The sequence below is a fragment of the Calliphora vicina genome, chromosome 4, assembly GCF_958450345.1.
Source record: "Calliphora vicina chromosome 4, idCalVici1.1, whole genome shotgun sequence".
Classification (NCBI taxonomy): domain Eukaryota; kingdom Metazoa; phylum Arthropoda; class Insecta; order Diptera; family Calliphoridae; genus Calliphora; species Calliphora vicina.
Window position 1 is genome coordinate 62,842,743 of NC_088783.1, and position 16,423 is coordinate 62,859,165.

The window sequence follows — 16,423 nt, forward strand, 5'->3', positions numbered from 1 at the left end:
TATTGTGCAATATTAAGATATATTAAGTTTTAGAAATAGTCTGATTATTTATATTATATAATTTTGTAACAATTGTTTTAAATTTTAATTTCACATTAGATTTAGTGTTTAAATGTGTTTTAAGGCAAAGAATTTGATTTTTAGGTTAAATATTAGTTTTGATTATGTAACATATTTGTAGTTGTGTAGAAATATTAATACATATTCTTTTAATAAGAAATTTCAATTAAATGTGGTTAAGGTAGTATTTTAAAATTTTATATTAGAATTTCTAAATTATTTTAGTTTTGGAAAATTTTGGTATTTAAATGAATTTTTACTTTTCGGGAATCGATATTTGTTACGTGGTAAATCTGTTCACATGTAGAATTAGAAGTCACTTTGAATGATTTGAAGTTCACGTGGAAACTTAGCGGTTCTTGTCTGAATGAAGTTCTTGTGTTGAAAATGAAGTTTTGGTTTGGAATCAACCTCTTGGGGTTTTCCAAAAAGCTGTGGGTCGAGGAAAATTCCACGACCAAATTTCAATAGATTTCCTTTAAGGAATAAAAAGATCTGTGTTAGAATTTACACTTGTTTTATTGGCACTAACTCTTACCTTCTATTTTATCAATTATTTGTATTTCACTTGATTTGTTTAAAAATTTGCTTTTTATAAAATATATTGACTTTTATTTAGTTTTAGTAAATTAATTTTCTTGTTTTGGTTTTTTTTTTTGTAGAAAATGTCTTTAATTTAAGCAAGATTATTAAAAAAAAACTTTAGGATTTAAATTTAATTTGACCAGCATAGACTTATTGTCACTACGTTCACTTTAATAATGAAATTTAAAATTGGTGTAAGATCATTAAGTGCGTTTTTTAATTATGTATTGTGCAGTAAGAAAAACAAAATAGAATAGATATCAAACATTAGACGGTACATACGTGCGAAAAGGACAAAACAAATTTAAACTTGTAAAACAGAATTATTACCATATATGGTAATGAATTTGGCGATCTTAATGAGCGTAATTTAAATGTTACAAACATATGTACATACATGTGTATACGTACTGATCGATTGGGAGAATCAAAAGGGATTGACAATTGAAAACAAAATTATAGCATGAGAGAAGGTAATAGTAAGGCCAACAACCTTGATTTATTTTTCTGTTTAACAGTGTGTTTCACAAGAAAATTTGCAGTGAAAATCTTTTAATATGAGAAATGAGAAATTAAAACAAAAATCGCAACAGCGGGACTGTCTGATAAGAAGTTTTCAAAGGTTTCCTCCTCGCTCTTATATCCCTATCGTAGACAACAAAATTTGTATTCACCGCCCTATCGGTACGAATGTCTCCTCAACAACGTGGGACGTAAGAAGTGTTCAAAGTTCTGTTTCACGTACTTATCTCCGCACCTTATACAGAAACCATTTCATTAAACAATCAGCGATAGAACTATCTCAGATACATGTCTCCAGGCAATGAATTTAATAAGGCAGCATGACCTTTATTTAGATATTGTCAGAACTTGAATATCATACAAAGTCAAGTCCAAGTTTGGAAAGAATTAGGAAGATATTGAATTCCAAATCTGGTATAACTTGAAAGATAGTTCCGAGTAATCTTCGAACTGGCATTTCCCTGATTCTAAAATATCCTTATTTTTAAATGTTTAATCCTCAAGAATGAGGAATTTAGTACGGTAATGGCGGTTCGAATTTCAAAAGAAACATTCACGACCTCCTACTCATCGAATTTAAGCATGAACAGGTTTAGATTACGCTACAACAGCCTAGATGATCCTTCCGCTTTCAGAAACTATTAAGTCCTACGTTGTAAGGTAGTTTTCAGGCTGGCATACTCAACTGCCCTTGCATTTGTTGGTATATCCAACACTTGAATCTCGTTAACAGATAGGCGGAAGTTAACGGTCCTTTCGTCCTCAAGAATGAGGAATTCAGGGACATAATAACCGTAAGAATCCGAATAAATAACACATTTGATTGTGGTTATCAGCGCCTTGTCATTGATATTTTATATTTTTTATATCCATTAGACTGGGTTCCCTCCTTGTTTCGTAGGGGCTTTAAATAAACTAAAGGCTAACAACACTCCTCAGGAAAAAACGATGTTGTATTTTAGTTGCCTAGTAGGTGGTAGGAGTAGATGAAACGAAAGTGAGCACTGATGCAGGGGTAGCTGGGTTTGAAGCTACATTTTTCAGGGACGAACGGGGAATCTGAGGTATGACTAAATTCTTCGAAAGAATTTGAGTGACGTCCACAGTTTTGGGTTGGTCTTCTTCTGGAGAACATAACTCAGATGCTGACGTCGGCCAGGCAAGTACTCATAAGGGTGCTCTCTGACGAGGAGCTAGACATCACTGCGATATCTACTAACAGTCAGAAGGCAGTGGGATCACCTCCCACCGATGAGGACATGGAAATCCAGAAGTCTCGATCGTTAGATATTTTCAATACCAACGGGACTAAGGAAGAGAACGCTATAATAGAGAATAGACATCCGGCTTCATTTACATCAATGGAATCGTAAAGAATAGACAGGAACTCACTAAATTTGAAAGAATTTATGGTCCTGTATCCACAGTTTTGGGTTGGTCTTCTTCTGGAGAGCTTTATTCAGATGCTAACGTCGGCCACGCAAGCACTCATAAGGGTGTAGGGTCGGTGATCTCATGTCACTCAGGTGAAAATAAGGACCAACTTTTTAAGCACACAGGGCTTCGGCAAGAGCTGTGGATGGTAGTAGGACCTCTCCGTCTTCTCCACAAGTACCAAGGATGAAGAGTGCAGAGAAAATTCCGGCTAGTTCCCTTAAGATACTCAGTAAAGGGGACCTTAAAGGAAACAAAGCTGGAAGTGTTCAGCATACCACGACAAAGAATCATCCTTACTCGCCATAATAATCCTTGGTGATCTACCAAACGATTTGGTGGATTCAGTCTTTTCGAAGTAGCGAAAATATCGACCAGGGGCGTCATAGGTTGTCTGTAACGATGTGGAAAGATTTTACCGACAATTGATATCATTCGGTATAATGTCATACCAAAAAGCATTCGACATAAATAAAAATATATTGATATTAACTTGACCGTATATCCTAACGGAAACGATTGCATGAATATCGGGTATCAAGTTCACTCATCACCTATTTGAATAAAAAAATATTCTGGGAAAACTGAGATGCATCCGGACCCGTAAATTCAGTGCCATCTTCAATATTTTCACAACCCAAAGTAAAAGTTCTACCTTTCAACCCATTTGTCTGTTCAGCCAATACCACTTTATTGCATCTTAAAGATCTATGGATGGATCCAGTTGAAGTTGTGAAACATATTAGCCTTGATTTCAGTGATACAAATAAATTTTCCAATATTCCTTAATTGAAATGATCTTTGCCTGAAAAACATTGATGTGGGAGCCTTACCGATATATTTAGAGCAGATCAAAGACAAATTTGGACGCCTTGTCTTATGGTCTCTATTCAGTTCAATTGGACATTAAAGCGATAAGGTGTGTTGCCAATTGTTTCTTTACTTTTCACTGAAAGGAATATTTAGTGAAGAATGGAAATATTAATGTTTATTGCATCTGTATGTGTCTAGTACTGATATAGATATATTAAGATCATTGCACTATAAATCAAAACCCTAGCTTCTCTATTTACATTTATATGGAGCCAAAACTATTTTGTTGATATTTCAAAAGACCCGTTTTTGAATATAAAATTATTTTATTTTTAAACATAGTCACCTTTGAGCCCTATGCACTTTGTCCAAGGTTTCTCCAATTCTTTTATCCCTGTCAAAAAATAAGATTTGTCGAGGCCATCAAATTATTTATTTTTGGTGAATTCGTTGGAATCAAATCTTTTTCTGCCGAGAAAGAAAAAGTAACTCGGGGCTAAATCTGAAGGATAGGGCGGAAGATTGAGCATTTCGTAGCATAATTCATGGATACTGTGCCCCCGATTTTTGGCTAACACGGCAGCCATCTTGCGGAAAGCTTTCTCGTACCCAACTGTACATTCAAATTGAAACCACTGAGACATGAGAGATTCCTATAGCTAACACAATCTCTCGCACTTTTAATGTCCGATCGACCATAACCATATTATGATTTTGTTTAACAGCTTCTGGTGAAGAATGTTTGGCATCTTCCGTCCTTGTACTGTCACAACGAAATTCAGTAAACCATTTCTTACCATTGAAATTGGTGAAGAGTTCCCATGGTATTCGTCAAGCATAGCCTTTATTTGAATGATAGTTTTTTTCCCCAAAAGATAATGCCTAAGGAACACACGAAATTCACATTTTTCCATTTTCTTCCAAGTCAAGAGGTAGTATGACCATCAATGGCTGTCAAACACAAACTAAATGAAGTAGCTTGTTAAAACAGGAGTCAACTATCAGATGCTGGTTGCAGTGTTGTCCATTCTGTTAAGAGCCGGGAAATTCAAAATGTCGCGTACTTATCGTATGAACTTAATTTGTAATGAAAACATTTGGCATTGAGAGAAATTGCGGAGGAAAATTTAACAGTGGCTTGGCTCTCTTTATTTTTTAAAAAAACAAGAAGGTCGTGTTAGATCAAGTTTGCATTTTTATGCAAATAAAACAAAAAATACTAACAGCTGTTAACATCTTACTTCATACGGATCGTGTAAAAGCAAAAAGCATCAGTCAAACGTAAATATTCATTTTATTTTCTCTCTTTAAAGTCATACGTAAAGTCTTATCACATGTATATTTAGTGTGTTTAACTTAAGCATTTTTGAAAGACGAAATTGAAGAGAAATTGAATTAATAGCACATCCGGATTTCCTGACTATTTTTAGATATTATTCTAAGTTTAAGCAAAAAATAAGAAATGTTTTTACATTTTCAAAAATTCGTTTTAGTTTAACAAATAACATGTTTGTTTAACAACATAAACACTGTGCGTTCTATAAACACCAATATCAAAATAGAGAGTAGGAGGAGTTGGTATGAATATCAGTAGAAAATTTGGCAACAACAAAACAAAAATGTCGTTAGTTTTTGGTGGCAATATATGGATTTTTCATTTGCCATAGAGAAGCAGCAACCGTACAGCGTTAAATTCAACTGCAATCAGCAAATTTGATTTATGCATTTTAAGGTTCCATATGTAAACACTCATACCTTTTTTATTTTTTGAATAAAAACACTCACACACATATCCCTGCTTTGCCACACTCTCTGAAACATTTACTGATGATGGTTGATGGTGGTGGTGGTGGTATCATTTGTGTAAAGGTATTTATTTTGTGCCACACCAACCAAATATTCTCAAACACTTTTAGGGATATAGAGAGCTTCAAGTCATATACAATACGCTAACGTTTGCTTTTTTGCAGTTTTTTGTTGTTGCTGTCATTGTTTGCAATTCTTTTGTAGACAGAAGACTCTTTAAATAAAAACTATCTTTTATATAGGCTTTTTATTTCTAGATTTCGCCCTAACGTTTCTTTTTTGTGTTGCTACTGTTGTTTGTGTTGTTTGCGTTGCTTTCTGTTGAATTTTGTGAGTTAAATGCCAGATGGCTCGTTTCTTTTTCATTTGTTATTCATTCATTCATACATTCACTCAGTCGTTGAAAGCCATTGATTCAAAGTACCGAAAAATTAAGCTAATGATTGCATGTGTTCTTTCTTGTTGTAGTTGTTTCATGTTTCTCTAGTGCATGATGCAACAACGTATAGGATATCACTAAAGTAAGGGTATTCAAAGAAGAAAAGCAAAGGTTTGAGGCTCTGGAAACAAAAATATGCGAAGTATTAAGCTGTAGCTTACATTTGAGATATTTAGCATTTATGCTTAAACGACTTGATGGTTATGCTGAGCCGAATACTTTGCTGATTGTGTTTCCATGTTGCTTTTATAGCAACAGTAGTGTGGAGGAAAATTAATGCCAAGGTCAGGACTATAAAGCAAAACTCCTCAATCACTTTTTTCTAAATAGTTTTAATAGTTATTGCAACATGTGGCCTAGTGTTGTCATGACGAAATATTACGGTTTCATGTCTGGGCGTTTTTAGGCCAATGGTCTCTTCAAACGAATATGTTGAATTCGGAACAGGTTCCTTGTCAGATTTCTGCAGCTCATAATAGATACGACACTTTTGCTCCCTCCAAATTTCAGATAATTACCTTATAGCCATGGATATTTGGATTTGATGTCGATTCTGCTGGTTGACCGTGCTTCACATACGATCTCTTACGCTTGGGTTATCGTAATGGATCCAATTTCATCGCAAGTATTTATTCGGTGTAAAAATTATTTTCTTTTATAGCGATCAAGCAGAATTTTAGACATACAAAATTGTCTTTCAAGGTCTCTCAGCTTCAATTCGTATGGAACCCAATTTCCCTACTTTTGGATGATTCCTGCTACTCGCAAACATTTTGAAATTTGCTGCTTGAGTAGCTCCCAATTATTTTCCATGCTCTTATTGAGTTTTACAACAATTTTCGTGGAGTAATGCCTCCAGTTCTTGGTCTTCAATCCTTCTTTGCAGGCCTTTGTTTTTAGGAAGCATTATACGATATTATGTTTGAGGAAACATACTATGATGTAATTTTTCATCATGGAAATGATAGCTAGAAACACATACATACTTAGGTATCACAATCATATATAGTCAGTCATGTGAATAGTAAATGTTATATATTATGATTGCCGCAACTATATAATAATTACAATGACTATAATATAGTTAAATAACTTGCAATAATTTTAAAATGATAGCTGTGATCATGTGTTTGGCAATTATGTTTATTTTGAATCAAAATTCTATTCTGCATCTTTATGTTTACACTAAATCTGCAGCCACCTTAATAACTGAACACCCCTGCCATTCATGTGTAAGGAAATATGCATACAATTTAGAAAATTTTTGCTAAAGCAAAAATGCGTTTCGTTTTCTTTGTATCGAATTCACATTCAAAATATTTCTAAGTAATTTATTTCGCTGGCACTCTTTACTCAATGGAAAAGAGGTTTTTCATCAAATCATAGTTGTGAAAATTGTATTGAAAAATATAAAGCGAAAGTCGGCTCTTCAAAACTTAATTGACTTGCATTGATTAAATTTTTTTTTTTATGAAGGGCATTTGAAAAGACTTTTTTAGAAGAGATTTAGGTAGAATTTTTTAACAGCTAGCTTTTTGTTTGGAGGAATTTTACATTAGAGGCATTTGTTTTCTTAAAACTATTAGTTTATTATATTTTATACTAGTAATTAAATCTAGGTGTCTGTAAGAAAGTCACTCAAAAATGTGAATTAATAAAATTGGCACCAATCGAAATGAGGAATAATGACTACGGACCCACTGAACCTGTAAATGCATATAATTTGGCAAGTGTTTAATATTTAATTCAGCAGTAGATTCCTTGTAATTAAAGATGAGTTTATTGGAATGGAGACTAAAATTTATGAAGAAAACTCAAATTACATGGAGCGACAATGTTTCCGTGTTAAACAAAACTTATTTATATAAACAAATATTTAATTTCTGGAAACCTCAAGCAACTAGTAGAAATTAAGCAATTCTAAGACAATATTTAACAAAACAATATTAAAATGAATAATAACCGCATGTGTAGTACATAACTACAAACAAAAACATTAGAGCGGCCCTTATTTTGCACCTTGTAGATTTTCGATGCCTCCAAGTTTTAAAAATGTTTGAGCAAAATCAGATAACGTTTTGAGGTGAAGTAGCAATATTTTTCAAAAAATAAGAAATTAAATATTAAAAAAATGTATTAATATATCCAAAATTTTAAATTTCTAACAAATGAATAAATTATTCTAGATTCCAATAAAATCTGCAAATTTGAATGACTGTAGTTATTATGGGTTAACGTTGGGAGTGATTTGAATTTGGCGGATTTCGAGGAAATTTAATTTTTGATTACAAATTTATTAAAATACACTTTGCTGCATTTTTATAATATATAATTTTAGATTGTTTATTTAGGATGCTAACACCGCCCGACAAATAGAGAAAAAATTCGTTAAACACGAACCGGATGATATACGTCGGAAACTATAAATTTAATTTTTCATTTCGTGATCCTGTGTCTTTTTTTAAGGACTTCAAAGTTTCAAAGAAGTACATTTTTCAAAAAATATTTAAAAATACTCCTGATATTCCAACAATGACAAATTGTATGTCAAAAGAACAAGAAGAGTTGTAAAATATTTTGTATTATCTTTATTTTATCCTGTAAGGATCAAAAGATGTCAAAAATGTCCTTTAAAATGTTTATTTAATATCCTTTAAGATTGTCAATAAATTCCCTTTAAAAAATAGTGCGTTAAAGACCCAAATATTTTATACTAAATGTCAAACTTTCATCCTTTATATATACAAAGGTCAAATTAAAATATAAAAAAAAACTTATCAGTATACAAAAAAGTTTTATTAAGAAAAGTGCATGTTTATAAACTACACCACCATAGTGGGGTAGGTATAATGGGTTAGGGCCATGTATACCTTGTAATCAAACTACAGGTCGCAGGTTAAAAGATAATTCGGCAAAAATTCGCACAAACCTTTATATTGCCCCAGGGACAAAGGCTGTGGAATTTGGTTAGAATCAGCCCATTATTTATACTAGCCCCCATACAATTGGCCTATTTGAAAATAGTTAAGCTCTCATAAATATCTTAATTATAAACATATTCAAACCAAATTCAGCACAAATAAGTTTTATGTAAGCCAAACTCTAACGACCAAATTTCGTGACGATCGGTCAACAATATTTCATAGCTCCCATATAAGCAACATTCTCGAAAATGTCATTAATATACACAAATCTCTGAAATATGTCAGTATCCAAACAAAATTCAACACAAATATGTTTCATATATTCGCAATTCATCCCACCAAATTTTGTGACGATTGGTCCATAATTAGTCATAGCTCCCATATAAGGCCCACTACCGAAAATGTGTGTATTCAAATAAGATTCAACACAAATAAGTTTCATATGAAAAGAAAACTCTTTATACTCATATACCCGGTGTAGGGTATCATAATGTCGGCCTTGCCATTTTACTTGTTTATTAAAAAGTCTTCTTCGTTGCTTTTCACAACGGATTTTGTTATATTTTTTTCGAATGAAATATTAAAATAAAATATAAAAAATCAAATAATTCAAATTTTAACACTTAAGTAGTTAAGATAGAAGGATGACATTTTGGCATGTGGTATTCAATATTTGGATCTTTAACTCACTATTTTTAAAAAAAAAAATTATAGAAAATCTAATAGGATATTCAAGGATAAAAATTTGAAAGGACATTTTTGACATCTTTTGATCCTTACAGGATAAAATAAAAATAATACGAATATTTTGCAACTCTTCTTGATTTGACAACAAATTTGACATATTAGGATGATCGGAAGTATTTTAAAACATTTTTTTAAAAATGTACTCCTCAGAAAATTTGAAGTCCTTTTAAAAGGAAACAGGATCACGAAATGAAAAACTGAAGACGCAGTTTTTCTCCATTTAATTTATTGTTTCAGACGTATATCATCCGGTTTGTGTCTAATATTAAGTGTCGTACGGTGTAATTTACCATTTTTACCCTTTAGTGTCTAAAGACAAAATTGTTCACTACAGCAAAGACGTCTACACTAAAAATGATTAAAATTATAAAATACATGAAGTTTGTTTGTAAAAAAATGTTTGGTTAAAAAACCTTATTTTAAACAAGTAAGAAAGTATAGGCGGTCAAGACCGTCCATATGATACCCTACACCAATCTATTTATGGACTAATCGCAATAAAATTAGGTGGTATGACTTCTGTATACATGAAACCTATTTGTGTTGTATTTTATTAAAATACCAAAATTTTTAAGAAATCTACACTCATTAAAATGATTTTCGCAAGTGGGCCTATATGGTAGCTATGACTAATTGTGAACCGATCATCACAAAATTTGGTGAGCCGAGTTTGACTTATATAAAACTTATTTTTTTCAGAATTTGGTTTGCATATCTACTATTTTCAGATAGGGCAATCGTATGGGGGCTAGGAGAAATAATGGGTCGGTTCTTACCAAATTCAATAGGCTTGTAACATGCCCAAATATTGTCCCAATATTTAGACATGTGACAAACATCAGCACTAACCCAATATACCCTCCCTACTTCGTTGGTGTAGGTTATAAAAAAAAAATTTTAAAACAAATCGATATGCCGGGTGGTTCAACAAGTCCGCGACTTTTTGAATTTCCCGGCTCTTAACTGAAAGTGCAACACTGCTTCTGCCAACTTACATCTGTCGGTTGAATCGTGTCAAAATTTTAACAAGCTCCGCCATTTAGTTTGTGTTTGACAGCTTTTGAAAGCAGACTATCTCGTGACTTGAGAGTAAATTGGAAAAAAGTAAATTTCGTCTGCTCAATAAGCATTATTTTTAGCGAAGAAAGCCATTACTCAAATAAAGGCTTAATAAGTACTACGGGATGGTGCCGAGCATCAATTTCAATTTTAAAATAACGGTTTAATGAATTTACTGACTCCCAGTTGAGGTCCTGAAACAATTGAAAACGTAACGATGTGCTGTTACTTGGGTAGGGTGCCCCTATAGACCAGTCGATAGTGTGCTGGACTATTAATCTGAGGGTTGCGGGTTCGATTCCCGTCAGAGACTCTGGGTGTATCTGCAGACAAGCAAAATGCTTCGCAGTTTGTGTTTGTTTTAGAAAAAAAAATAAAAAAAATAGGTTAGGTTATGAAGGCAGCCAGTATCACCAGCTCACGTGTATCCATGAATTGATCCCTTTGTGGTACCCTAAGGATCATGCTCAGTTCCTCAAGAGGTGCTTCACATGTCAGAATGGGATTCTATGCTGAACCAAACGAATGAATCCATCTTCCAATCGTCCACAATAGACTGATCCGCTATGCCGTGCTCTATTGCAGGGCATCTACAGAAGAGATGTTCAATCGTTTCCTTCTCGTCCTTATCATGGTAACTTCTATAGAAGTCATTGTATGTAGTATTCAGTCTCCTAGCATGCGCACCAATTAAGCAGTATTCAGTAATCACGGATATCAAAATTCGTTGCAGAGCCCGTGATAGTATCGTGAGGGGTGGTCAAAATTGGGACATGTGAGTGATTTACAGCCGGAGAGCGGTAAGCCGACAAGATCGATCTTGTCGGCTTGCAGGCATAAGCATTTTTTGCCCAGTTCATTCATAACAGCATTGCAAAGTACACCAGATTGACCGGGTACACAGAATAACTCCAGGTTAGAATATATGGACATCTTGTTTAGAGCTACCCGAGATACTCCAAGCGGAGTTCCTCGGTTCGCTAATCTATGAAGCAGATAATAGAATGATCTATTTCCAGTCCTCCTAATTCCGAAAGAATCATCTATGGCGTCATTTTGTTAAAGGCCCCTTCAATATCCAAATATGCCATCAATCTAAAAATCACACAAGTGAGTGTAGGCATGCTTAGACTAAGAAAGTAGGTTAGGATCAATCGATATACGAATCGAAATCAATCGATATACGATCGATTATACTTTCCATGAATCCATGAATTGCAAATTGCTCCGTCGTCCGGCCTATTCTCCGGGTTTAGCCCTGAGTGACTATTTCCAGTTTCCAAATCTGAAGAAATGGTCCAACGATGAAATCATCTTACAAACAAATAACCTCGACAAATTTTATTTTTTGGAAGGGATAAAAATTGGTGAATTGGACCAAGTGTATAGAGCTTGAATAAGAAAATTTACGTTGAAAAAATTATAAAATTATTTTATATTAAAAATCCTGTGTTTTTTATATTTAAGGAACAATTGGTAAATGAAATACAAAACATATTTTTAATAGCATTTTTTTCCACATTTAATTTAAAAATTTTTAGCATTTGGTGTTTAGATAATCGAGAACAATATATAAGTTGGGAGCACAGAAAATTTAAATAGTGGAACATAAGGAGCACCTTAGTACAGATATATAAACATACGCATATATCCAATTTATACATTTTATATACTATTTAGACCATAAAATTATTACGTGCAGTAAAAAATGTATAAATAAGTAACACAAATACAAACACGAAAAACAAACCCACAGAAATTCATACCAATATCTAAATAGTAGTATGGGGGCTGAGCATACACAGATCCACATTGGTTTGTATTTATTTTTATAATATAATTTGTTAGTTGCGGTTAGCTGCCCTAATAGTCTAGGGAATATTTGGCTTTCGATGGCCTCATTCTTCCTATTCCCACATTACCCAGTATTTACTGTGTGCGGCACTGTGTTGCACTAGTTGAGATTTATATGTTTTCTAATATTAAAGCCACATGCCGAGTTAAGCAAACGTTTTTAAATGGCAAACCACAATGTTTATAATTTAATAAATTTCTATGTTTCCTTTTTTTTTACTCCGCTGTCGAATCAAGCACATAAAAATGTAGTTGTAGCAAAGAACTAAAAAAAGAAGAAAATTAAAAAGTACTGTCGAATGGCAGCATTGGTTGTTTTCTTTTTTTCGTTTCGTACTTTAAATAAAAAGTATTTAATTTAACAGGAAATTGTATTTGGACTCTCTTAGGATCCAAATCAAGCAATATGTTGGAGTATTTTTTTCTTTTCTGCACTTTTATACTCTGTACACTGTTTTTTGTGCTAATAACGACAAAAGACGTGCTTACTCAACTTTTCATGTTCATTGTAAGTTGAAGTTTATTTTTACTCAATTTAAAGCAACAAATAGAAGACATTTGAGTTGGTGTTTATGAATGTGACATGAAATTTTCACGATATCTTTCTATATACAGGAAATATGTCTTAGCAAAATGCAGCGATATCGAGTTCAGAGTTAAGCTGACTCAAGACAGAATTAGTGTCTAGACGACATTAATCTGTCTCTAGACAGAATAAGTGTATCGACGACATCAATCTGTCTATAGACAGAATAAGTGTCTCTACGACATTAATCTGTCTCTAGACACAAAAAGTGCATCGACGACATTAATCTGTCTCTAGACAAAATAAGTGTCTCGACGACATTAGTCTGTCTCTATACAGAATAAGTGTTTCGACGACATAATTCTGTCTCTAGACAGAATCAGTGTCTCGACGACATAAATCAGTCTCTAGACAGAATAAGTGTCTCGACGACATTAATCTGTCTCTAGACAGAGTAAGTTTCTCGACGACATAAATCTGTCTCTAGACAGAATAAGTCTAGACGACATTAATCTGTCTCTAGACAGAATAAGTATCTCTACGACATTAATCTGTCTCTAGACAGAATAAGTGTCTAGACGACATTAATCTGTCTCTAGACAGAATAAGTGTCTAGACGACATTAATCTGTCTCTAGACAGAATAAGTGTCTAGACGACATTAATCTGTATCTAGACAGAATAACTGTCTAGACGACATTAATCTGTCTCTAGACAGAATAAGTGTCTAGACGACATTAATCTGTCTCTAGACAGAATAAGTGTCTAGACGACATTAATCTGTCTCTAGACAGAATAAGTGTCTAGACGACATTAATCTGTTTTTAGACAGAATAAGTGTCTAGACGACATTAATCTGTATCTAGACAGAATAAGTGTCCAGACGACATTAATCTGTATCTAGACAGAATAGGTGTCTCGACGACATAAATCTGTCTCTAGACAGAATAAGTGTCTAGACGATATTAATCTATCTCTAGACAGAATAAGTTTATCGACGACATTAATCTGTTTTTAGACAGAATAAGTGTCTAGACGACATTAATCTGTATCTAGACAGAATAAGTGTCCAGACGACATTAATCTGTATCTAGACAGAATAGGTGTCTCGAAGACATAAATCTGTCTCTAGACAGAATAAGTGTCTCGACGATATTAATCTATCTCTAGACAGAATAAGTTTATCGACGACATAAATCTGTTTTTAGACAGAATAAGTGTCTAGACGACATTAATCTGTATCTAGACAGAATAAGTGTCCAGACGACATTAATCTGTATCTAGACAGAATAGGTGTCTCGACGACATAAATCAGTCTCTAGACAGAATAAGTGTCTCGAAGACATAAATCTGTCTCTCGACAGAATAAGTGTCTCGACGACATTAATATGTCTGTAGAGAGAATAAGTTTCACGATGACATTAATCTGTCTCTAGACAGAATAAGTGTCTTGACCACGTTAATCTGCCTCTACAAAGAATAAGTATCTCGGCGACATTAATCTGCTTGTAGACAGAATAAGTGTCTTGACCACGTTAATCTGTCTCTAGACAGAATAAGTGTCTCGACGACATTAACATATATCGACGACATTAATCTGTCTCTAGACAGAATAAGTGTCTTGATGACATTAATCTGTCTATAGACAGAATAAGTGCCTCGACGATATTAATCTGTCTCTCGACGATATTAATCTGTCTCTAGACAGAATAACTGTCTCTACACAGAATAACTGTCTCTACACAGAATAAGAGTCTCGACGAAATTAATCTGACTCTAGACAGAATAAGGGTCTAGACGACATTAATTTGTATTTAGGCAGAATAAGTCTCTCGAAGACATTAATCTGTCTCCAGACAGAATAAGTCTCTAGAAGACATTAATCTGTCTCTAGACAGAATAGGTGTCTCGACGACTTTAATCCGTCTCTAGATATAATAAGTCTCTCATGTCTCTGGACAGAATAAGTGACTCAAATACATTAATCTGTCTTTAGACAGAATAATTGTCTCGACGACATTAATCATTATCTAAACAGAACTAATTCCTCGAAGACAATAATCTGTCCATAGACAGAATAAGTGTCTCGACGACAGACCAAATGTCTCACTAACATTTCTCTGTCTTAGACAGATCAAACGTCTCGACGACATTTCTCAATTTATAATCAGAGCAAATAACTCACCGATATTTTGTTTGTTTATGTCGATAGTTTTTCAGTCTCTAAACAGACCAAATATCTCACCCACATTTATCGGTCACTAGACAAGTCAAACGTTTCGACATATTTCTGTCTCTGCATAGACCAAACGTCTCACCGACATTTTTCTGTACCAAGAAAGATCTAACTCCCCGATATGCCTTTTTCATATAAAGTTTTATTCCTTTCGATGGGTAGCATGTATCCAATTCGCCTCGAGTTCATTTCTAGTCTTTTCACATTTTTTGTTTTCTTTTCATCATAGTGTTATTGTTTGTATTTACTCCCACAATTCTATTGTTTGACCAATACTTGGAGACTTCAGTCTTCATATTAGTATGTAAAAAAATCTATATATTTTCTTCCTATTTTCATGCTACTATATATTCTGTTATTCGCAATTTAATAGTTTGGTTTTCTCTTTATTTTCTTTATTATTTTTTGTCATACAGATGGGTGAACTAATGACAAAGTCACATGTGTCACTACGTGATGATTTTCAAGTATCATGCATAGAACTGGATGTTCTTGTCGATGCGGCCATTAATTGTTCTGGTGTTTTGGGATCACGTATGACGGGTGGTGGCTTTGGTGGCTGCACTGTAACACTCTTGCAACGCAGTGCTGTCGATAATGTTGTTGCCACAATGCGTGAGAATTTCATCAAGAAATTCAATAAAACTGCTGCTGATGGTATTGAATTTTATATTTGCACACCAAGTCAAGGAGCTAGAAAAATACAATTGTAAATAAGTTGCCGCCTGTGAAGTGAGTGGCACGACCAGAAGTGGACGTAAACAAGATTGTTATGAAATGGAATTGTAAGGATAAAGTAGAAGGAAGTTGCATTTTCTTTAAAAAAAAATATACATATAATAAATTTATTTCTTTATATTTAAGCTATATGAAAGTACTATTATTACTATGTGTAATTAATTTAGTATTAAATTAAAATTGTCATTCAAAATAAAAAAGCATTTAACAATTAATATGTTTTTAGTTTTTTCGATAATTTCACCAAAAATTTAGATTTTAGTTATAAACACATGCAAATAATCTATGTTTTAGGCGTATGATTATTTTTGAATTCAAAAGTGCTCATACGTCCCTATGTATGTTCAAGAAATGATGAACAAATATGAATACATCATGGCGTATGATTATTAAAAATTAAATATTACACATACGCAAACGTATTAACTTGAATGGAATGGAAAATAAAATAATTTGTATGAAAAAAATATATTTAAGGGATGAATATGTTTAAAATTTTGATAAGTTAAGCGGCCTAAATCAAATTTTCTGAATTATAACAAAAATAAAGGGGGTTTCAAAGCGCAAACAAGAATTTTAAGTAACAAAAATTCAGACTCTTAATTTTAAAAATTAGAAATAAAATAAATATATGGGGCATTTCATGTCAAGTGAACCAACATCCGATCGGGATGAAATGCA

At 33.3% G+C, this 16,423-nt stretch overlaps 1 protein-coding gene across 1 annotated transcript in view; it reads left to right on the forward strand.

Moving 5' to 3' along the window:
- Positions 1–15,960, forward strand: part of LOC135957150 (galactokinase-like) — a 106,738-nt gene extending 90,778 nt beyond the window's left edge. Inside the window, exon 8 of the mRNA XM_065507836.1 lies at positions 15,421–15,960. Coding sequence (XP_065363908.1) covers positions 15,421–15,717 — 297 coding nt within the window. The 3' untranslated portion in view covers positions 15,718–15,960. The remainder of the gene's footprint in view (positions 1–15,420) is intronic.
- Positions 15,961–16,423: the final 463 nt, after the last annotated feature.